At 50.6% G+C, this 23655-nt stretch overlaps 2 protein-coding genes across 4 annotated transcripts in view; both read left to right on the forward strand.

Moving 5' to 3' along the window:
• The first annotated feature begins 1284 nt into the window (after window positions 1–1284).
• LOC125336882 (alpha-1-microglobulin/bikunin precursor) lies at window positions 1285–6727 on the forward strand. Its single transcript, XM_048325992.1, has 10 exons — window positions 1285–1482; window positions 2104–2246; window positions 2535–2611; window positions 3098–3211; window positions 3818–3919; window positions 4574–4611; window positions 5037–5115; window positions 5201–5368; window positions 5523–5699; window positions 6587–6727. The coding sequence occupies exons 1-10, from the start codon at window positions 1369–1371 to the stop codon at window positions 6616–6618; spliced, it is 1044 nt and encodes a 347-aa protein (XP_048181949.1). The 5' UTR covers window positions 1285–1368; the 3' UTR covers window positions 6619–6727.
• A 1066-nt stretch (window positions 6728–7793) lies between these two features.
• RABL6 (RAB, member RAS oncogene family like 6) overlaps window positions 7794–23655 on the forward strand; it is a 50409-nt gene continuing 34547 nt past the window's right edge. Inside the window, exons 1-4 of one of the 3 annotated variants that reach the window (XM_048325419.1) lie at window positions 7794–8043; window positions 15330–15464; window positions 20301–20348; window positions 22252–22281. In XM_048325419.1, coding sequence (XP_048181376.1) covers window positions 7914–8043; window positions 15330–15464; window positions 20301–20348; window positions 22252–22281 — 343 coding nt within the window. In that variant the 5' untranslated portion in view covers window positions 7794–7913. Of the gene's footprint in view, window positions 8044–15329; window positions 15465–16545; window positions 16658–20300; window positions 20349–22251; window positions 22282–23655 lie in introns of those variants that run through there. The other 2 variants (XM_048325421.1, XM_048325420.1) reach the window with 2 other exon arrangements.

A 23655-nucleotide genomic window follows, 5' to 3' on the forward strand; every position in this document is an offset into this window, starting at 1 on the left:
CCACCCTCACAAGGAAGAATTTCTTCCTAATATCTAATATAAATCTCTCCTCTTTTAGTTTAAAATAGTTGCCCCTTATCCTATCACTGTCTGCCCGTGTAAGAAGTCACTCTCCCTCTTTTACAAGCCTCCTCTTAATACAGCCTTCAGCGGTGCCCATCGCTGCCCGGGAAGGGGGCAGGGGGACTCAGGGAGGACCCCCGCAGGAAGGGAGGCTCAGGGAGACCCTCCAGCCGCCCGCGACTGCGGCGGGGCCGGACGGAGCTGTCATTCCTTACCGTCGGCTGCCACCTAGTGATGGAGGGACCGGGGCAGCGGGGACCCCCGGCTTGGGGGCTGGAGCCCAGGGCTTTGCTGAGCCAGGGCCGCTCCTCCGGAGAGAGCAGGCAGGGCGAGCAGGAGGGGGACTACCGAAGGCATCTGTGCCGCAGCTCCGCATCTGCCCCGCGCTCCCGGCACACCGGGATGCGGCAGGAAGATCTGTCCGTGGACACGTCCGGGCTGTCTGTGCCAGAACCACCGCTACTCGCAGCCCCCGTGCCCGGGCAGCAGCACCCGCTGGTCCTTGTGCAAGGGTCCCTCAGCGACCGCGGGCAGCGGAGGGTGAAAGTCCGGCTGACTTCTGCCAGTGTGCCGCCAGCTCTGGCCCTTCTCCACAAACACTGGGCCGTGGCCACCTGGAGAGGGGCTCCTGCCCTTCGCTCTGTTTACAGTTTCCCTCGGGCTGTTTGGTTTCAGTTAATCATCCCACGAAGGCAAACACTGCTGGGAAGGATTGAGGATGGCCCAGCACTTCCCTCTCCTCCCGGCTCAGGGACCCTCCGCTGTGGGATTGGTCACACCCAGCCGGATCCTGGATGTTGGCCATCAGCTTGGGACTGCCTGGAAGCGGTCCAAAAGGGGAGCAGGAAACTCTGTTCCCTATGGACACTGATTAGGTAGCCTGGGGCAAGCGCTGGGCACCCCTCAGTCCTCTCCTCACGACAGGGTCAGGCTGCTCCGTCAGGGCTGGGGCTCTTTGTAGGATGACAGAGCAGGAATATGAATCCCAACATAGAATAAAGGAGAAAGACATCTCCTGGCCCCATGGTGTAGGGACAGGTGAGGGTGAAGAGCTCAGCCTGGTGTGGCTGGGAGGGTGCTCATCTCCACTCCTGCACCCCACACAGCTCCCTGCAAATCCCCCCCACCGCCAAGGGCAGTGGTGCTCCCCGTGCCGTACACCCCTCCTCCCCCGGCAGCCCCCCCGCAGGCTGGCTGGCCCCGCTGGCCCTGGTCTGAAGGTCACAGTGCTGCACAGTGGGGGCAGCGCAGAGTCCGGGATCCCACTGGAGTGCTGAGGCTCAGAGCACTCCGAAGCCGCCAGCCATGATTATTTGGGGTCTCCTTTCCCTCCTCCTCCTCCTCACTGTGGCTAATGGAACCCCCATCGGAGACCAGGAGGAAGATATCCAAGTGCAGGAGAATTTTGAGGCTGAGCAGGTAATGGCAGCTTGTGGTCCCTTAATTCTGGGGGCAAAAGGGATGGGGTAAGCTTTCTTTCATTTTCCTCCAGAAAGAAGGGCAATACTGCCCACACCCAGGCCAGGCTGTGCCGGACAGGCATCGGCAGCTTGGCACTCCCTGGGTGCTGCTCAGGGGGTGCCAGCCTTTGGGGTGGGTGGCCTCATCCTGGCAAACCCCAGGCAGGGCAGCTGCAGTCCGAGCTCCCGGGCAGGTGGGTCCCATGGGATGTCTGTGGCTCAGCATGCAGGATTTCTGTGGGATGCAGGCTGCCTGGGAGATCCCCCACAACGCGCCCTGTCCCCTGCCAGGCTTCATACAGCCCTGCACGTGTGCCCAGGTCCGGGTCCCACCGGTATACATGAGGGAATGCCAGCCTGATGCCTCCAGCCCTGCCTTGTAGTCAGGGAACCAAGGAAAATCCCGCTCAGTGCTGATACTCTTCCCAAATCCTGCAGCAGCTCTGGCCTCTGCACCCAGCATCATCATCTCCCAGTTTCTCTCTGGGTCAGGAATATTTCATTTCTGCACAAAGCCAGGAGGTGTCCCACCTTGGTGAGGAGGGCCCGTGGTGGAGACGTCTCTCTCTTGTCCCTGCAGATGTACGGGAAGTGGTTCGACGTCGCCATCGGCACGACCTGCAAATGGATGAAGAACTACAAGGACAAGTTCAGCATGGGCACACTGGTGCTGGGCCCCGGCCCCAGCGCCGACCAGATCAGCACTGCCAGCACCAGGCTGCGGTATGGGGCACTGCTGGGGCACTGCGGGAGGGGCTTGAGCCTCCTCCAAAGCCACCCCACCCAGGGGTGCTCCCTCTCCCAGGGGCTGGGACAGACACGGGGGCTATTTGCTCTGCCTGGCATCCGAGCCCTGAGGAGGGGATGGATTGAGCTCAAACACCCAATGTCTTGGGCAGGGCAGTTTCAGGGATCCTGCGCCATGGCCTCGGTGCCCCAGACATGATTTTTATGCCAAAACCAGGGGAAACAATCCCTCCAAGTAGCTGATTGTTTTCTTCCTCCCTCCAGGCAAGGCGACTGCACACAAGTCTCAGGGGAGTACCAGAAAACCAGCACCCCTGGCAAATACATCTACTACAACCCCAGTGAGTTGGGCTGAGGCATGGCTGGGAGATGGGGACCAGCTCTGGGGACAGCTGGTGGAGGGAGAAGGGGCTCAGGAGAGCAGGGTTCAGAGGCCACTCCAGAGTTTGGGTATTTCCAGCCAAAGTACAGAGTAAAGCTGCAGGGAAAGGGCTGTTTGAGCACTGTCCCTGCATAGCCACAGGAGGATGAAATGTTGCAGCAGGTCGCTCCTGTCCGCAGGGTCCCAGCTGGGGCAGGTTCCTACCAGCCACACTGCAGGAGCGTTAGTGATATGTCAGTTGTCTGCAGCTCTTGGTTTCCAATGCCCTCAGCTAAGAGGCTGATGAGCCTAAATGGTGTCATGGCTGTATCTGAGTTTGCTTCCTAAAAATCATGGTTTTTTAATCAGATGCCTGATTTCAGCCCCCAGCTTTGAGGCTGTCCTACACTGCTCCATCTCGCTGAGAGGGGCAGGAATGACATCTCTGTGTCTCTGTCTCACCCAGAATGGGATGTGTCTATCCAGTCCTATGTGCTCCGTACCAACTATGAAGAATATGCTGTCATTCTGATGAAGAAGAAAAGCAGTTTTGGTCCAAGCACCACCCTGAAGCTGTACGGTATGTCTGGCCATGGCACTTGAGGGCAAGCAGGCTCTGGGGTGGACCAGCACAGCTCAGAAACACCACCCAACCGTCTCTCAGCTCCATTAGCCTTGAGGGACCTGACCATGGGCTTTGGAAATGGTGGCTTAGACCAGCTCATCTTTGGCATGGCAGAGGCAGAGTCTCATGGCTCCATGAGAGCCACATCAGTCAAGGAACATCCAAAGCAGCATGGCATTTGGGATGAAGGTGGTGATACCTGCTTAGAGGAAACCCAGCCCTGGAGTGGCAGGAGAGGCTGTCTTCCGTGATTAAGAAACATTAAACCCACTTTGTCCAAGCCCTTGGTCGAGGCTGCTCAAGAACAACAGGCTGCCCAGGGAAGTGGTGACATCACTGTCCCTGTCAAAAAAACATGCAGATGTGGAGCTTAGGGACATGGTTTAGAGTGGACACAGCAGTGCAAGGTCAATGGCTGGGCTCGACCTTTGCTTCCCTGATTGGATGCTGGGAAGGACCAGGAGGCTGATATTGCACCTGCCTGCAGCCACCTGGGCCCAGTGGGTGCTTGGGGGCTGCACTCCCACACCAACCCCACTCACAGCCCATTCTCTTCCCCAGGGAGGAGTCCGGAGCTGCGGGAGGACCTCGTTGAGTCTTTCCATCAGCTGGCTCTGGAGATGGGCATCCCCGAAGACTCCATCTTCATCCTGGCCAACAGAGGTAACCTCCCACGGGGCATGCATCTCTCTCTGTCAGAGCACTCCAGCTGCTCCTTCTTGGTCTGCCAAGCTGGGGAGATGGGGGATGGTCAGCAGGGAGGGAGGAGAGACAAATGCTTTGGTAGCATGGGATGAAAAGGAAATAAGGCCATGTATCAGTCAGGATTCCACCAGAGGAATCAGCTTCCAGTCAGAGGGGTTTGTGCTGGGCTGTCAGGTCAATGCAACCACACCACTGTGCTGGGATGAGGGCATGGGACACTCATGACTGGTCCCCAGGCTGGGTGCTGCCAGCACTTGTGAGGCTCCTTGCTCAGGCTGGGGTTTAGAAGGGGCTAGCATGATGGAGGGGGTGTGTGTGTGTGTGTGTGTGTGTAGGATTTTAGGGGGATACAGGGGGGATGTGGGGATTTTAGGTGGATCCGGGGGGGGGGTGGGGACTTCAGGGAGATGGAGGGAGGTATGGGGATTTTAGGGTGGCACTTCTATGAGCGGGAGGTGGAAAGCAGAAAGAGGGGAAGAACGTTGGGTGGAACAGGTAGGGTGGCCCCTTGCCCAGGGTCCTGCATGTGCACAGTGCTGGACTCACTGAGGTGAGGTTGTCAGGACACCTCTCCTCTCACACTGCTCTTCTTCTCTCCTGCTCCCGGGCCAGGTGAATGTATTCCTCAGGAGACTGAAAATGCTCCCCAGGTGAGTGGCCAGCTGGGACCTTCTGAAGTGGATCAAGGCCAGAGACATCCCTTCCAAGCCAAACTCACTGGAGATCAAGTGTCCAGGGAGAAGGCTCCATGGGCAGGACATGTTGTTTGGGCAGTGGCTCCACACACCATGGAGGCACATCCCCAGCATGAGGCATGACTGGGGCACTTTGGGTGTCTTCATCCACAACCTGGGATTGTGGACCCCACCCTGGAAGAGGACAGGGCTGGGAAGATCACGAGGTGTGGAGGGATCACATCCTGCCCACCCAAGATCAGTGACTGGAGACGTGCTGGGAGCACAGAGGGCTGGAGCCTGAGGTGCCCCTGACACAGCCCACCGTGGGGGCAATGGGGTGGGCAGCAGGCCCCACAGGCAGGGACTGATGGCAGCTCTGTGCTTCCTTACTTGTGCAGAGGGCACGCAGAGCAGTCCTGCCCCTGGAGGAGGGCTCAGCCGCAGGACCCCTGCCCACTTACATTGGAAATAAAGAAGGTAGGTCCCAGGGGAGGGGGCTGCATCGGGACCCCCCTGCCCCTCACTCCCGTTTGCCTGTGACCCATGGTGTGCTGGTCCACAGACTCGTGCCGGCTGAGCCGGGACCCTGGGCCCTGCAGCGGGATGCTCTCCCGCTTCTTCTACAACTCCTCCTCCATGGCCTGTGAAACCTTCCTCTACGGAGGCTGTCTGGGCAACGGCAACAACTTCTACTCAGAAAAGGAGTGCCTGCAGGCGTGCCGGACCGAGGGTGAGAATCCTGGCTGGCCCGGGGCACTGGAGGTGCCTTTGCTGAGGCATCACAAAGGGTCTGAGCATTGCCTTGAATGCCACATGTCCGGCATCCATGTGGGAGGTGTGGGGGTCCCTGGAACCCCTGCCTCACACAGCTCCTGTCCCTGCAGCTGCCTGCAGGCTGCCCATTGTCCCGGGTCCTTGCCAGGCCCTGGTGACGCGCTGGGCCTTCGATGCAGCCCAGGGCAAGTGCATCACCTTCAGCTATGGGGGCTGCAAGGGCAACGGGAACCAGTTCTACTCGGAGAAGGAGTGCAAGGAGTACTGCGGGGCTCCTCAGCTGGCAGGTACTCCCCCTGTCCCCTACCCCAGGGCAGCAGCCTGCACCACCTCCTGTCTGGGTCTGCCTGGGGGGAGGACAGGGCTGTCCTGGTTCTGGATGGGTCTGTCCTGACTCTGGATGGGTCCATGGTGGGCCTGGGATGGGTTTGTCATGGGTCTGTGGTAGGGGTGGGATGGTTTTGTGCTGTGCCTAGGAGGGATCTGTCCTGGGTGGGGAATATGGCCGTTAACCCACAGACAGCATGGCACAGCAGGGCTGGGCAGGCTGCAGACATGCTGAGGCCATGACTGAACTTCAGCATGGTCTTGATGGAAGGGGGAACGTCCCCAGGCAGGTCGGGGTGCAGTGGGGAGCAGTGGAGGTAACAGCCCCTGGGCTGAAAGATTTGGGGGTGTGGGAACCCTGACACCAACTAAGGACCAACCCAGAGTCCCTGTCGGGGGTGTGACACCTGCCAGGCCCCCCAGCTCCAGCCAGTGCAGGGGTTTCCATGACCAGGTTGTCAAGAGTGTGGCAGAGGAAACCTTCCTACAGAGAGGGCTGACTGAGGCATCTTCCACCACATCCAGCCCTGGGCGAGCCTGCTCCCAGCAGGGCAGGAGCTGGGGACTTCGCCTGACCCCATGCATGTGAGACAGAGCCCGTCTTAGGGCAGAACCCATCTTTTATAATCCCTGCCAGCAATATAAAGTACATTAATGCCACCATGGCGGCTGGTGGGACATGAGGTGCAGGACAGCACATGGGTGTGCACAGAGGGTCTGGACTGCTGCCCTCATCCATCACTGCTGGCAGGGTCAAAGTGGCAAGCAGCACCCATCGTCTGTGACTGCAGGGTGATGAGGGGTCCGGGGGCTCTGTCCATCACCTGCTGTGTCTCTCCACTTGCAGAGGATGAGGAGTTTCTGCATCTCTCGAACTGATGCGGGCAGAGGATGAGGGGCCGGCACCCAGCACCAGGGTCCCGCAGGACGGTGCTGGCAGCTGTGGCAGCACGGGAGATGCCTCCAGCAGTAAATGTCCCTAATGTGACCGAAGAGCCCAGTGTCCATCCTCAAGCCGGCGGGGAGCAGGGTGGGGGGCGCAGGAGGGGCCCTCTCTGGCCTCCCTGGTGGGGTGTCCCCACCTCTGTGGGGTCACTGGGTTCTCCCCACTGCGTCTCTGCCCCTTCCTCAGGCCGCTGCCCACGCAGGGCCGGGAGGCACCGAGAGGCGCAGGGGGTCCCGCTGGATGCGGTCCAGCCCCCATTTCCCAGGGGATGGGGGTGGGCTGCCGGGAAGGGGACAGCAAGGGAGGGAACAAGTCTCCGTAAAGGTGAATGATTGCAGCTGGCTCCGGGTCACGGTGGGACCGGGGAGAGCTGTGTGTGGCCGAGATGGGGGGCACGGGCATGGGGCAGTCACGGGGATTTTATGGGGTTTGCAGCATGGGATTACGGGGTGTCAGAGAGGACCCTGAGGGGTCACAGAACAGAGTTACGGGATTATGAGGGTCACGGGGAAATGGGGCTGGCACAGGAGCGGACAACATGGGTTATGGGAGTCCCAGTGGGTACAGGGGTCTCGGGAAGGGATTAGAGGTGTTTTGGTCCCAGGAGTGCTGCGGTGGCCTCGTGTGGGGTTATGGGGGTCACGGGTGGGGGGCTGTAAAGCTGCCGGGAGGGGATCGCGAGGATCTTGGGGGGCTGTGGGGGTCCGAGGAGGGCATGGCCGGGGTTGTGGGGGTTACGCTGCTGGGTGGGTTGGGCTACACCCGGCTTTCGAGAGGGTGACGGCGGGAGTTCCCGGGGGTCCCCGCGGCGACCGCGTTCCGCGCCCTTCTGTCCCCCGCCGGCCTCCGTATCCGCGCCGCGCGTGCCCCGGCCCCCCGCGGTGAGGCGGAAGAGGCAAGATGGCGGCGGCGGGAGGCCCGCGCCGCCCCCGCTCCCCGCGCCCGGCCCCCGGCACCGGCCCCCGGCGGGGTTGAGCGGCCCCAGCCCCCCCGCCCCGCGCCGGACCCCGGCCCGTCCCCACCGCCCCGCGCCGGGACATGCCCCGATAGTGCCCCCCCCTCCCCCGGCGCAGCTTCCTCCCGCCGGGCCGAGCCCGCACACCCCCGCCCCGCATGGCCGGGCCGGCACCGCCGCAGCCCTGAGCCGCCCCGTGCCTCCGCCGCGGCCGCCCGGCCCCTGAGCCCGCGCTCGGCCCGTTCCCCGGGGTGCAGGTGTGGGACCACGAAGATGTTCTCGGCCCTGAAGAAGCTGGTGGGCTCGGACCAGGCTGCGGTCCGCGACAAAAACATCCCGGCAGGGCTGCAGTCCATGAACCAGGCGCTGCAGAGGAGGTTCGCCAAGGGAGTCCAGTATAACAGTGAGTCGGAGCGCTGGGCCGGGGGGCTCGGCCGGCCCGGGGGGAGGCGGGCGGCGCCGTCTGGTGCCCGTGGGGTGCCCGGGGACCGCAGAGGGGCTGGGAGTGCGTGTGCTTTCCTTATGCACGTTGGTGCTTTTATCCGCATTCGCTCAAAGCCAAGTTTGGAGTTAAATGTTGGAGCTCGTGGGAGGATTGAGGGACGGGAAACTTTTCTCTTTCGGTACAGGACCCGGGACCCGCGGTGCAGCAGCGTCCCTGAGCGCTGCCTGCCGGCTGTGGCACAGGAGAGAGCGCCTTGTACATCAGTTTGTGTCAGTTCAAGCATCGAGAGGGTAACTCCTCTGAGTGCGTGGGTGACCTTCCCTGCAGCCCAGGATAATGGTGTTTATAATTAAGCTCTAGTGGTTGTATGATAAGAGTCTATTAAAAAGCTCAGCCCTGCCAGGCTTTAATAAAAGGTGGACAGTGAATACCTCTGTGTGCTCTTGGTACATAATTTCATCCTGACTGTCTTTTCTGCAACTGATATATCTGCTCTTTTCTCGGGGAATGCTTTCAGAATTCCTTTCCTCTCAGTGTTGAGGCTTAGGGCTGCATTTTCCCCTTGGAGCTCAGTAAAGGTGATTTGTAATACAGTGTTTCAGGAGGGCACTGCAAGTATGTGAAATACGTCCCAAAGTAACAATTGTGAGACAGGGACAGCAGTTATGTCATTCCTGCTGAAAATAGAGCTGGTTCCAGAGAGTGCTGCAAGTACCAGCTCATCTATGTGGATCCAGGCAGGCAGGGGAAGCAGATTGCAGAAGGCTGAGAGATTGGCAGGTGGGAAAAAGACTGATTTGTAAACGTGGCACTGGATATTTTCTGTGAAGGCACACGCGTTGAAGAAATAGAACTTCTGTTGGATCTTGGTCTGAAACAGAACGTGATGAAGTTAGCACTTTGGGGTTTGGGGTGTTTTTTCCTTTGTTTAACGTTACGGCTGTTGACTGTGCTTTGGGACTGAGGTTTCGAAGTGCTCTACTTTACTAGAGAAGCATTTGGTGCCTTTACCCATAGCACATCTGCAGATATGCCAGTGCTGTTTAATTTATAGAATTAGTTAGTGTCTTAGCAAGCAGTCCTGGATGTGAACAGCAGCAGTGTGATTGTTGAGACTGGCTTTCCAGTGAAAGATGGGGTGAGGAACAAAGTGCTGCCTTGGAACACAGCACTGCGTCCTTAAACACGTACCTGGAGATCTGCTGGTCTCAGACTGTTGGTTTGTGCAGAGGCTTTGTGTGGCCACAGCCCAGAAGACCTGTGTGCTGCACTGGCAGCTGAGTGCTGGAGATCAGGTAGCTAATACCAGCTTGTGAATTATGTAAGAGCCAGGAGCTGACTTCTCAGACAGGAGAGGTTTGTGCTGCGGGCAGAAGGGATCAGCTGCATCCTGCTGGCACAGGATGGGACCAGCTCTGCTCCGTGGTGACTGCGTCGTGCCAGACCTGTGGATGGTACCTGCCTTGCTGTTCGTGCAAGGCCAAAAATGTCAAATGTAGCTTCGCTGCTTTTTGTCTCATTGCTGAAAGCCTCAGGAAAGGTTTTTGGTTTGTGCTCTGTCTTACCAGGATTTGTGTTCTAGTTACTGCTTTATAGCTGAAATAAAACTGCAGCTTTCTGTCACTGCCTTAAGGCAAGCTTTCCAATCTCCATAGTAACTCTTCCCAGCATCACTGTTATTTAATATTTATAGGAGATACAGCCTGGCTTACGAAAGGGCTTCCAGGTACCCCCTATAGCCATGGCACGGGGTAGATGGGAAACGTTCCAGCATGGTGAGGTGGTCTCAGTTGAAGGTGGGCTGTGAAGGAATGTCATTACAAGGGCCATTGCTCAGGAAGGGCAGAGCTGCAAGTCCTGTGCATTGCCAATTCTCCTTTCTTGGCAAATCCCTAACATTCAGCAGAGGCGTGCAGGTTTGGAGCCACTGTTAGCGCACACAGATCTTTACAACTCCTCTGTTTCCCTGAAGCTGCCTAAACTTAAACCAAAGGGCTCTGGGATTTGTTTTGCAGAAATGTTTCTTTGCTGCATTAGACCACTACAGATCCTGAATGAAGCCTGTTTTCTTTCCAGAAATATATTTAGTGTGCTGAGAATACCTTGGGTTGTTCACTGATAAAGCAGACTGAGACACAGGCCTTATGCCTGGCTCTGGCTGCCTCACTGGGCTCAGAGCAGCAGAGCAGCCCCTGCTGTGCCAGCCCTACGGCTCTCAGGTACATTTTGTAACAGACAGCCCCGTGTTTGAGGTGGTGCTGAAGGCTGTGAGGTGTTTTAATGGCACTGTCAATTACAGACCCTGAGTAGAATAGAACACTAAGTTGAACCCAAATGATTTGTTTTGATGGTCCCTCTCCCACACAGTCAAGTTTTCAAAAGGAAGAGCATTGCAAGGTGGGAAGGTTTAGGTTTCGAATAAAATGATGAGAACAGAGGCTGGTACCAGCCTTTGGCAGTAATCATGTCCTTTGCTTGGGACATCGTATTGTAAAAGAAGAGCATTTCCATACTGCATTCCATCACACACACTTTGTACCATCTGCATGGAACTGCTGTGGTTTGCGTCCGGTAAACACCAGATCTCCCTGAGCACTCAGAAAGCACAGAGCTGTAAATGATGTGGGTCTGTGCCATGTATGTCATGGCTGGAATGTTTATAAGGGATCATGATTCCAAGGGTGGGGAGCCAGTCTTTGTGAAAACTGAGTCTTGTTTTCCTGCTTGGGATACCCTGGATCAGGTGTGCTGTGTGGCTGTTCCCAGGGCTGTGCTGGCCCCATGAGGGGCCATGGCAAGAGCAGGTAGGAGGAAGTGGCTCTCATGCCTTTGGCAGCAGTGCTTGTTTGAACAAATTACAAGAGCAGTTGCAGAACATAATTTAGCACCAGGGCACTCAAACGTGACCATTTATGTAAGGCAGTGATGGGCAAACAGTGGTTCTGGCTGGGCATTCCCTGGGATTTGCTGATCAGGGACAGGAACAAAAGACATGGGGGTGCCAAATATTCATCCATTCTATTCCCCAGACATGGCTCTGGCCTTTACACACTGCATCCAGTGTGCCTCTTGACAAACCCCACTGCTGGGTGTGCCTGAAGCACAGGCTGAACAGTCACCAGTGCTGGTATACCAAAGGCAGTGGCTCCAAGAATTCCCCCACTCCCTCTCCTTACTACTTTTTCTGCCTAGCATATTCCTTAAAAGACAAAACTTAACTAATACCATGTATTTTAGTACATTTAGTAAGCCTTTTTAGTAAGCATTATAGTCCTTACTTCTTTTGTGTTGCTTTAGAGTCACAGTTCCCGGACTCGTTGTTAAGTAGTTCCATTCAGCACAACTCCCAAAAGAAAGGCTTCTCCTCTTCCTGCCACTTCCCACCTTCTTTTCCCCTATGGCTGCCATAGGTGTTTGTGCAGCATGTGCCAGCCCTGCTTTGCGTGCTGCTGACCTGTACCTGCGGGGAGTGTGCCTGGGGGGGGTCTGCAGAGCAGGTGGTGCTGCTTTTGGCAGCAGAACAAGCTCAAAGCATTTCAGCTGAAGTCCCAAAGACCTTAATGAGGGTAAGGTTTTGACCCTCTCCATGGGGTTATTAGTTTGTGGATCTTTGCAAGTCCTGGAGGAATATGGGCAGAGCTGGGAATTCCTCATTTCTAGTTCTGAGTTGGTCTCAGACCTGTTCTCTGGGCCTGTATCGTCACTGCTCTGCTTCCATCTCCCTATCTGGAGAATGGAAATCCCTCTGTTTTTCCTGATGCAATGACAATATGAATAAAGTGATTTGTTTAGCTTTTTCCTTGCCTCTTGATCTATTCCCCATCCCTACCCTTCTTCCCACAGATAATTCTCCTGTCTGCTACAAACCTCTGGCTGTTTGCAGTAAGTACTGGTTTAACTTCGAATCAAAATAAGGCAACAGTTTTACTTGACAGCATTAACCTCACCTATAATTACTGTTCCTCTTTCCACGTTCAGCCACAGCCCAGGCCTATGGTGCACCAGCCTGGCTGTGCACTGGAAGCTCACTCAGCTCTTCCTGCCTTGCCGGTGCCTGTCACTGAGGACACCTGCCCCAGCCAAAGTCCCAAATACACTTGGCTTTGCTAAAAGTGATTTGTGTCACCTGCCTTCTTCCTGTTCTGTTTTTAAAGACTTTTTCTTTCTTCAGGAAAAGAGTCAGTGAGAACTTGTGCACTAAGTAGGAGGAGAGAGATCCTAATGGAGAGTGCTGGAGCTGGAAGGGGCCCTTGGACCTGCTCAGACTGAGCTTGTGGTGCCACAAGCACCTTGCACTGATCTAAACATGAGCTGATCATGGCTGGGGGGATTCCCTTGCACTCCAGCCATGCCTCCCACATGCTGCTCATGCTGTTCATTCAGCTGGGCACTGGAGCTAAAGAAGAAAACTGAAAATGGATAATTTTGAGGTTATTTCTCAGCCAGTTCAGTTTCTTGATCCAGCTCCATGTTTAAGTGCATAAAAAATGGTGTTGGCATGAGGAAAGTCCCAGGGGAGGTAAGACTGTTCCTTCTGGGGAGAGCTCACAACCACATCATCTGGTAGTGATCCTGAAAGTGCACCTTGAGACCAGCCTGACTATTTAAGGAAGGGTCTATTTGCCCCTAAAACTCATTGTTTTAGTATCTCCTGCCACATTCTGGGGTGGGGGGGATATGAATTTGAACATTTTAGGGCAGGCAGTGGGAGCATTTGGAAAGGTTTGGGTTTGAAAGGGGACAAATGGAGTCTCATTCTGCCTATGCCATGGACTTGCTTCATGAGTCCAAAAAATCTAAGGGATGTTCTGTTGATAGTTTTACCATCTGTAAGTAGGAAACAATCACACACAAGGTGACAGGAAATGCAGGAACTCGTTTGTTGTGTCTGCAGAGATGCTCTGAGACCTTTAAGTGAAGTCAGCCTGTAAATACTGTGTTCATTTTTGCGTTTATTATCCTGGTGTGGTGTTAGTAAGTAGTTTTGAAAAAGAATAAACCTCTGTGTACAAGAACAAAAGCACAGTGGAACTGCAGCACTAGACAGAACTCCTCCACAGACTTTGTGTATGTTTTATCTTCAAGCTGACCTCTTCAGCTCTTCTCTGAAATGCCTGCAGCAGCTCCTGAACTGCAGCAGAAGGCAGCCTTCTGTCTCAGATCTCCTTGCCCAAATGATGATGCACAACCTAATGCTAATCACCTGACTGCCATTAGGTGTCTGTGAGGTGGCCCATTTTCCAGGGGATCACAGCTCCAAATCAAAACACAAGAATAAAAATTCAGTTTAGATCAGCTTATGTTTTCCAGTAGCCGTGTGGTTGCCACTAAAAACAAAAATGGCATTTAAAAAAAAATTCCACAATGTAACAGAAAATTTAGAAAATAATAGGTAGTGTTTTCAGAAAGAACAAGATAACATTTGAATTGACTCTGGAAAGTTCATATTAATTGCTACACTTTTTGATATTTTGGACACTTGCTTTCCTTGGAAGAGTTTGAATGTGTTTCTGTCTAAACTGAAGCAACCAGCACAAGGGCCTGATGACAGGAGGTTGTAGCCAGGTGAGGGTCAGGCTCCTCTACCAAGTAACAAGTAACAGGAGGGGAAACAACCTCAAGTTGCTCATGGGGAGGTTTAGATTGGCTGTTAGGGAAAATTTCTTCGCAGAAAGGGCTGTCCAGCACTGGCACGGGCTGCTCAGGGCAGTGGTGGAGTCCCCATCCCTGGAGGGACTTAAAAACCATGTGGATGTGGCACCTGGGGATATGGTTTATGGGTGGCCTTGGTGGTGCTGAGGGAATGTTGGAATAGTTGATCTTACAGGTCCTTTCCAACCTAAATCATTCTGTGATTCTGTTCTCTCAAGGCATGAGAGGTGTTTAAGGAGAAAGGGAAAGGATAGAGGAGGTAGTGGAAGGAAAAGCCGGGCAGAAAAGGCTGGTAAGGGAATAAGGTATGACAAAGTAGGAGTAAGGGCCAGGGAGAGGTAGAGAAGGCAGGAGGGTAGGAAGATGTTGCAAATGGGTGATTTAGATCACTTAAAGAATGAGCAGCAGCTGTACGAGCAAAAATGTTCTAAATATGATATTGTTAAAGTGTGACTTGACAAAGGTCGATGGCAAAGTTCACTCTGTTACTTGACCACATGCATGAAACACCCCGAGGAAAATCAAGTTAGAATTGAGGTGGAACGAGTGACACAGAGACCCTCCTGTTGGGTTATGAGGCTCAGAGGGGACCCCCTTTCTAAACTCCTGATGGAGCTTAGGTGCATCTGGGTCCAATCTTAGTCTCAGACTTGGACTTGGACAGTTTATGTCTAATGGAATTATCTATACAGAGTTTATAGTAATTAATACTGAGTATCAATTTCATTGATATTAACTCCACATGCCATCAGTCCCTTACTGAGGATCTGTTGGGCAAGGAGGGATGTTTTATTCCCAGGTAAGGGACCTCAGACTTAGAGAGGTGTCCCAGTAGAAGGGGAGACTCACTGGCAGACAGTTGGTCTTTAGAAAGAGCTTGGATTAGACTGCTGATCTGTCAGGGGTAAAAGGTCTCTGCCCCAAGGAGAAGCTTAAGAGGTGTCCCAGCTTCAGGGGAGGTCCCCAGCATGCAGCCACACAGCCGGGCACGGAGGGCTCAGGGGAGGCTCGTCCCGGCTGTCATATCGATGGGATAGCGTGGGGGCTCATAGTCTGATTGCGTTCGATGGGCAGGGTGTGCAGGAGATTGCTTGTGCCCACATCTTTCTTTGATCCTTGATACATGAGTCTTGGAAAAGCCACCTGGTATTCTTGTGCTAATCCATGCTTGGTGTGGTGTTCCAAGCTCACGTGCATCAATGCTGGCTGTATCACTGCTCCTCTCTGTCTTTCCTAGAGGAATTCTTGGTCCAGCTGGGGCTCAGGCCTTTGCTTCCTTTAAAGCCTGAACCAAACTGCTGCTGGTTTGCTTAAGGGGTCAAGTGTGCCCATTACAGAGCAGAGGCTCAAGCTGTGCAGATTCTGAAGTTTCAACCTTGCTGTTGGTTCTTTCTGCTGAGCTGGTGTGAGTTACTGAATAAACACTAATTTAAATGACTGAGGCTCGTGTTTTCTAACGAACCCCATCGTGCCTGTGTAGTATGGGAGGACTAATTGCATCTGAATAATGCTTGCAAAAAGTTAACATGCTTTTCACAGCATTCTTCAAGTTGGTTTAATCACTTTATTTGTCTGCTTGCTCTTTTCTCCAGTGAAAATTGTCATCCGAGGGGACAGGAACACTGGGAAAACCACACTCTGGCACCGACTGCAGGGAAAGAAATTTATTGAGGAATATATTCCAACTCAGGAGATCCAAGTCACCAGCATCCACTGGAATTACAAAAGTAAGATGGAAGAGGGTGGAGGGAGTGACAGTCATGGGACGGTGCCCTGGGGGAGGAAATTCCACCGCAGCCTCATTTTCTTACTTCTTCTCTGTCTGCTTGGGAGACAAAATGGTCTCTCATCACTCTTTTTAATTTATTATTCATAGTTTCTTAGTCATGTTTTTAATTTTGTCAGAAGCTCTGTATTATAAGTGCTAAAGAATATGTCTGTGGAAGCCATAATTCAAGGGAAGTGTTTAATAGGTGGTCTAAAGTATTTGAAATATTTGTAATATGCTTGACATGTTAATGAGGAGGGGTTATTGTATAAATCTGTCTCTGAGGCCCACTCTGCTTTGGGTGTTACTGTGTTGCCTAGAAGTGAATACATGGTGCAAACTGGATTTCACTGATGAAAATATAAAGAGCATCTGGTGACTGGGGAAGATGATGCTTCAAAAATTATTGTAGTACTATTAGCTCTAGGCTGTCTTACTGAAGCACAGAAGTGCCAGTGCCTTTTTTAAGTTCTTGCTGGAGTCTGAGTCATCAGATGTGGTTTTTAATTTTTACTTTCCCGGTTGCAAGCCCTGTATCCCACCTGGAGAAGACACTGCAGGCACTGAAGTTGCATGAGGCTGTGATTCAACAGCTCATTAAGTCCACCTTTCAGGTTGCTGATCAAGAATGCCACAGACTTGTGGGATGAACTCCTGATTCAGTATGAAAGTGCTCTGTCAGTCTGAGTGTGCTGTATGAAAAAGGTCAGCAGTTGTTTGTCATTATCAGACATTGTCCATCTGCCTCACTCTGATCTTCTGTTGAATCAGGTACTGCCCAGCTCCTCCCAGCTGGGAGAACACCCTGTGCAGTGGGGTGAGCACCAAATTGGGTGCTCTGTCTGATTCACCCCAGATTTGTATTGCCAGGTGATACCATGATGCCCAAGACTCGTGATAATGCTCACACATCCACAGGATGTGTTCACCAGCAGATCTGCTGTGGTCACACACTGGTATTTCCCATCTACAGCCAAACCTCTGGCATGGTGTATGTTAGCTGTGGCATCCTTCCCCTCACTCCTCTTCCTCTCTCTCAGGATATCAGCACATCAGTTACTGAGGAATGAACACAGAGCTTACAAGTTGGATGATGGAAACTATCTCCAAAATCAAATTTGAATGCTTCAGCCTAAACAGACTTAGATCAGAGTAAGAAATAAAATTCCTCTTTCCTAGATGTCCAAGTGTAAAGAATGCATCAAGTGTTAATTGTGGGTTTCTGAAGTATCATGGGTTCAAGCATCAGAGTTTGGTTTCTTCTCTGATGGGTGCAGGTTACACAACACTTGAGGTAGAAACAGCCTGGGAGTCTGGAATTTATTCTAGGAGGCTTATTCATATCTAACTGTGTCCATGAACAGGTATTAAATGTGTACATGCAAAAAGGTGTTTGGAGGAAGATGCAGTCATCTCACCTGTGTCTGCATTTCTTTTCCTGAGCCAAGGCTCAGGCACTGCTTTTTCAACACTGATGCAATCCTGGGGTAGAAAACACCTACACCTGAGGCTGGCTTTGCTGTGTGCTGAGACCCACAGGTGTGTAGGTTATTTCTAGGGCTCACTTCTGACCTCGGTGTGCTGCGTTTCTGTAGAGCTCCGTGGCCAGAGCTGACCACAGTGTGTACACATGCTGATGGACTTTTCTCAGGGTGAAGTGTTGCTGACCTTGTCAAACTACCTGCAAGGCTGTACCTGAAATGGTGCTTTTCATTTGTGTTTCTTTTACATTGTAAAACATGGTCTATGGTCTAAGTAATAATTTCCACTAATATAGAAAATTTTCCATTTACTTTCTTAAAATGTATTTCAAAAAGAAACCCTCATTTTAAAGACATTGTAAAGTCTGCTTCCTGCTGTGAGAAGCTTCCATCCAAGATTGGTGATATGGGCACTCAGAGTACTTGGTTCAGGTCTAAATCCTGCCCTGTTGGCCAAGTTAATCTGTAGAGGAAAAATAAAGTTTGTTTTTCCTCTGTTCATGCTCTCAAGCTACCTTGAATAAACATTATGAGGTAGTTGATGGCAAATATTTACAGATGTTAATTAAATCACTGTCAAGTATTGAAGGATTCTTACATTTCCTGGTCTTAGAAGAATTTAATTTTAGATGCAAAATGTAGCACCTTCAGAGATTTTATACTGGAGGAATTAATAAAGGTAGAGGAATTTGAGTTACTTCTTATTCAGAATGAACAAAGTTGCTTTTCTGTGCCAGTTTTAATGGGTATTTGTAATTTTTGTGTCCAAGTAAGGAATTACCATTCCTGACCTTAAGGAACACTTTTTTGGATTGTACTAGTCACCAATTTTATTCTCTGTTTGGCAGCCTCAGAAAGGGAGTATGAAATAAAAATTGACAAATAGTTGTGCTCAGATTTTTTGAATGCCTGAGGGGGGGAGTGAGGGATAGCAGAGTTACTTTGCACTGTAGGATACGTGATCCAGATCATATGAAGTGAATCTTGTCATTGAATGAGGGTAAAAAATGTCTGAGAGCTTGTGAGTTCCTGGTGATGAACCACCCACAATGTGATGATTCTTATTTTTAAACGAGCTTTCTTGCAACTGGAGACTTCTCATGGCTCTCCATCATTTTGAAGGAAAGCAGTGTTCAGTGTGCCACTGGTCAAACAGCAGCTCAGGACAGACCTTTAGAGTGCTTTGATCCGTGGTTTGTGCTAATCCAAGTTAGGGAGTTGCAGGGATAAATTGGAGTTCTTTTTGCTGCCACAGAGCTGCTTCGAGTGAGATGCTGCTGGGTATGAGTCACACACCAAAGCCAACGCAGCAGCACTAAAGTAATTATCCTCTTGCATGGTCAGGATAATCAGGAATGATACTAGTGATGAAAGGGAAGAACTTCCTGGCTATGAGCTAGCAAGAGCATGTGGAAATACGGTTTTCCTGGGCCTCATGCAGTTGTTTTCTTTGAGAAATTCTGCCCTTCCTGTCATCCAGAAGGGTGTAAAGCAGGTCTGTGGGGTTAGGGGGTTCAGCTGTCTGGGGCTGCTGCTGCTCAGCAGGGTGTCAGTTCTGTGGGAATCACTCAGCAGGCCAACACGTCCTAACTGAGGGTGTGTTTGGCTCCTGGGAAGGAGGTGGAGAGCTCAGGAGCAAAGTGCCAGTGCTAGGCTCCCTTGTCAGCCCAAGGCCTCACTTCTCTCAACTGTTAGTCCCGATGTGCTGCTTCACACGGCACTTCTGGAAAGAACAGGCAGCCTCCTGGGCTCCTCCTGAGCCCGTGCAAAACCTGGGGAAGGCAAATATCTCTTCTGCAGCAAACCTTGATTGTGGAAAGGCACTGGGATTGCCTTGCCAGCTGCACGGCAGGAATCAGGGGGCAGACCTCCAGTAGCTGATCTGTGTCCCAGCACCTGCAGGGGCACAGGGAGAGCTCCTGCAGTGCCAATGCCTGGGGGAGGAGCTGGCTCAGCTGGGTGCCAGGTGAGTGATTCATAGGTTGGACTTTACCCTACCTGATTCGATTATCTAGAGAAATATTCAGGGACTGAGTTAATTAGTGGAGTGTCGTGGTGTGAGCGGAAGTTTTTGGGCTGCAGGTGCTGTACTCCTGTGTGCTTTCAGTCCTGCAAGGCACTGCCTGGGCTGACCCGGGGAGGGGGGGAGTCTCCTGTTCATCCAGTGCCCCCTGCCCAGCTGGCACATGGGAAGAGAAGCAGGATTACTGTGAGGAAAACAGAGGCTGATTTTGCTTCATGAATAAATGTAAAAAAGGGTCTTTCTCCAGAAGCAAAGGATCAAAGTTTTCCTTTATTCATAATCAATCTGTACAATATTTTGAAACATTTAATTAAGCCAAGAGTGAGTTCTGTATAGAAATGCTTCCTGGTTTGATAATGACACTTAGATAAACTCTCATGCCATCCTGTGGTATTATTTTCTGCTCTGAGGCATTGTCCTCCTATTCCAGCTTTATGTTCAGAGCTGCTCCAAGTACAAGCTTTCGCTTCAAAGCCTGTAACATTTCCAAAAAGCAGCTGTTTCTTGGAACAACTTCCTGAAAAACAGACTGCTTATTTGGATTCTATGGAAACATTGAACCAGAGCTGCTCATCCTGCATGCCACCTGAAAGGGAAGTGGCTGCCTGTGGGTACCAGCGATCACTGGAGTTAGAATTCTGCATGTCTTGCTTCAGATTTTAACAACTCAGATAGATATTGCTGGTTATAATTTATTGATGCTGCAGCTCAATAGGAAGCAAAATTGCTAGTGAGACCTTATTTTTCACAAAATGCACCTGGAAATATGCAGAGAGAATGGGTTTCTATAGCTGCAGGACTCTCAGCACTGGCTGTCACGTTCACATGGAAATGCTGTAAGGTCGATCTTTCTTAAATATGTGTATTCCTTTTTCCAGTTGTATGCCTTGTTTATAAACCAGACTTTATCCTCAAAATTTTTATTTTTAGACAGATTTTTATCTTTTTTGAAAGGCTTTGTACACCTCTTTATGTTACGAAAAGAATCTACACAAAATACTTACAACATGCTTCAAACCTGACATGAGCCAGCAAGGAAATCCAGCAATAAGTTATGTGATTAAGAGTATTTATGAAGTTTTTTAGATAGCATGATTTTGGTGGACAGCTGGGACCCTCATCAGCTCACTGCCTTCTTGTTGTGGTTGGGTTTTCTTCTTGCCCAGAATTTGCTTTTCTTTTGGCATTCCTATGCTTTGACATTCCTCCATGTTGGCTTTGGGTTGGGCTCTCTGAGTGATGGGTGTTTTACTGAAACCTTCTAACCCTTTGTGTTCTATTGTGCTTCCAGCCACTGATGACATTGTGAAAGTTGAAGTCTGGGATGTCGTTGACAAAGGTAAGATTTATAACTTTCTTTCTAATGGAGATTCATTGTCCTTTCTCAGTTTTAATTAAAAACTTACATGGAGTTCAGAAATACCTGCTTACTTCTGCTTTTAAAAATATCTGTATTTTTTTATATCACTTCCACAAAGAGTAAGGAAAGGAGAGGTGGGTCTGCTATGCTAGAACCCATTATCTGGAATCTGAACTTCAGATCAAACCCAGTGTTCCACATGCTCATGACAGATGAAGTGCCTGCTGCTCTGTGCATTCTGGTTCTCTGAGCTTTAGAATAAACTTCACCTTCTCCCCTTTATAGTGTCCTGTATGTTTAGACAGGTTCTGAGTTCTTTGTTCTGGTTATAAAAGTTCCTGTTGAGCTGTTTTTGTGAAGGCATTCTGTTGTTAAATTGGTAAAAGTGTAGCTGCAGTGGGTAATGTATGCAGGGGGGAAGGATGAAAGAGAAGCCAATTACTTAAATTCACTAGGACAGAAAATGCAATATGTGCATTCCAAAACCTTTTCTAAATGCTTAGCCAAGGAAAATTTTATTATATATAAATACATTTTTCATTAGTTTTCAATTTTTGTCAGAGTATAAACTTCTGCTTTATAAAGAGCAAAACCAAACCCCAAAACATCTGTGAAGACACAGTCTGGATGCAGTGCATACTGGGAGGCAGTGGGATCTGTTCCTGGAAGGGGTTGGGGTTCGGATGTAAATCTCAGCAGCCCATTCTGTAGCCCCTAATGCAGGTGTTGTTTGGCTTCTAAGAGGCGTTTAATACCAGCCAGGCTCCTGGTTTAGTGTGTGAGTATGGTCAGGAAAGCAGCTGTGCAAGTGAGCAGCTCTTGCTCTGTGAGTTATGTCCCTTGTTTGGTGTCTCTGTGTGTCAAATTTGTTGACCACAGTCATCAAAACTCAAACTTTGATGGTTTGTCTGGTGCTGCCTTTCCTGCAGCCTTAGCTGGAATCTGCTCTCAGGCATTCCTCAGCAGAACAGCATCACAGAGGCATCACCTGTGCAACTTACACTTGTGTTACACCAAAAACTAAGAGAAAAAGTAAAATAGGGAGTGGGAAAAGGAGAAATGTCATTTTTCATGTTAGCTGAACTGTATTAGAAATAGAGAAAAAAAAAAAAGACAAATAGAGTTAGCATCTATAGTTCAGATACCTAATGGAGCCTTCAGGGTAAACTTGAGCCAGGAACTTTAAATGAAAATCCTGAGCACTTTATCTTTTTAGTGTTTTAAGTCCCAGTTTTCACAGTGTAGACAAAACCTTGCTTAGGCCAGAGTTACTGCTGAAGTCAGTCTGATTACAGTTTGGCTTTTGGATTGTGGGGTAACAAGTGGAGGGCTGGAATCTGAGCAAAACATCTGTGTTCCCGCTGCCTTGCAGCTTTGGTATGAATAGATAGATATTTAATTTGGGAATCATGTGGTTCCAGCATTTATTTCTGTGAATAGCTTCTCTGAGCAGAGTCATCTTCTCAACTAGAGACTTGTTGTTTTTTTGGCGAAGGGGACGGGATGTGCTATGTGCAGATGTTGATAACAGCTCTTCTGGTCCTGCTTTAGTTTCTGACAGCAGAGCCTGTGTTGGAAATCTCAAAGGACTCTCTTCCCTTCACTTTATGTTCTTTTGAAATAAAGCTCATTCTGTTAATATCCGTACTTACGGACCACAGATACGTATGGTTTTTTGCAATCAGTTGTGCTCAATCAGTGCAGTGTAAAAATCAGATCATCGTGATGTTAATGAAATCAAATCCTTTCCTATTGACATAACATTGTGGATTCCTCATAAGCACAACTTCAGGAAAATGTTCGTATTAAGCATTAAGAGCTTGCTCATATCTAACTTTCATCCTAATGTTACGACATTTTTGTTTTCCTTCTGTGTGCTTAGGACAAAAAATCCTCCTGCGTGATGCTTTTGGTGAGAGCCACACTGGGCTGTAGACTTGCAGTAGTAAAGCATCCAGTGCTGCTGTAGCATAGTGCTGACAAGACCTGATCCTCCTTTTTTTTTCCTTGCCTACCAGATCCTGGCTAGTGTGCATATTTAGAGTTGGGCAGAACACTGCATTTATCAGGCTGGATTTGAAACTGTCAAAAAATGCGTGTTCTGAACACACATTTCAACATAAAGTTTTCCAGGCTAAAATTCTTTGCCAGTGTCTCCCCATTTCCTTTTCAGAGGAAATAGGAGACCTCTCTTTGAATGATGTGGGGAACTGTGTGGAAAGCCCTGATGTGGGTTGTAGCTTAACTGACAGGTGCATCCATGAACTGCAGTTTTCAGCTTCAGTTGTGTAAAGCAGCTTTGGGCTCTCCCCTGCTGAGCAGTGCTGCTGTTCTGCAGTCACAGGGGGCTGGGGGGAATTGCAGGAGTTGCACCCTGAAAACTTGGTGTACATTTCTGGGCTGAAGTTAATGGTGGTTTTACTGAGTGCTGTTTCTGTGGTGCTCCCCAGAAGTGTGCTCCCTGTCCTTGCTGGTTCAGCAGTGTGGGTTTTCCCTCCAGAATCCGCTGGGATGCAGAGGCAGCTCTGCTGACCCTGCCTGGCTGGTGACTTAGCTTTGTATTGGTTATTTGGCATCCAGATGATAATTTGGAGATGTGGGGAGGTGTGTTGTGAAAGCTTAAAAGCTGTGAGGTTTGTTAGTGTGGTGAGGCGGTGGGAATGGCAGCTGCCAGACTGTGCTGCTCCTCTTGGCTTGTGACTATCTGGGATTCTTTTTTTTAATGTGCAGACTCCCTGGAATCCAGACTTCCCTGCTGCCTGCTGCATTCTCCTTGGGCCTGCTCAGGGAGCTGGGATCATGTCTGGAAAGCTGCCATTTGTTAAAATCTTCCCAAGATGAGCTTGCCTCTGGCCGTGGATTGTACTGGATTTTGTGTGGCATGTGTAGTAAATACCATCTCCTTTGCTACTCTTGGAACTGACAGAACACAGGAAAGATCCTTCTCAGCAAAAGTCACAATCCTGACTCATCTTTCTGGCTTTGCAGCAAGTTGTGTAACTGCTGTCGGTCATAAAGCTGATTCTTACAGATTCAGTAACAGATCCTGAATGCAGAGAAGCTGCTTGAATGCAGGGGAGTCAGGAACAGTTGTGAATTCCTGTCTCTTGTAACTTCTGCCACTTTGGTTCCCACATATTTTCCAATACATGACTGAAGGGATCAAATTATATTTTTTTCTGTTGCCCCCAAAATAGACAAACGCTTTCCCTTGTATTGAAGGTTCCTTTCCTCCTTGCTGCCCCTTCCCCCCTCTGCCTCCCAGACATGTGCTGCAAGAAAAAGG

The sequence above is a fragment of the Corvus hawaiiensis genome, chromosome 21 (assembly GCF_020740725.1).
Source record: "Corvus hawaiiensis isolate bCorHaw1 chromosome 21, bCorHaw1.pri.cur, whole genome shotgun sequence".
NCBI lineage: Eukaryota > Metazoa > Chordata > Aves > Passeriformes > Corvidae > Corvus > Corvus hawaiiensis.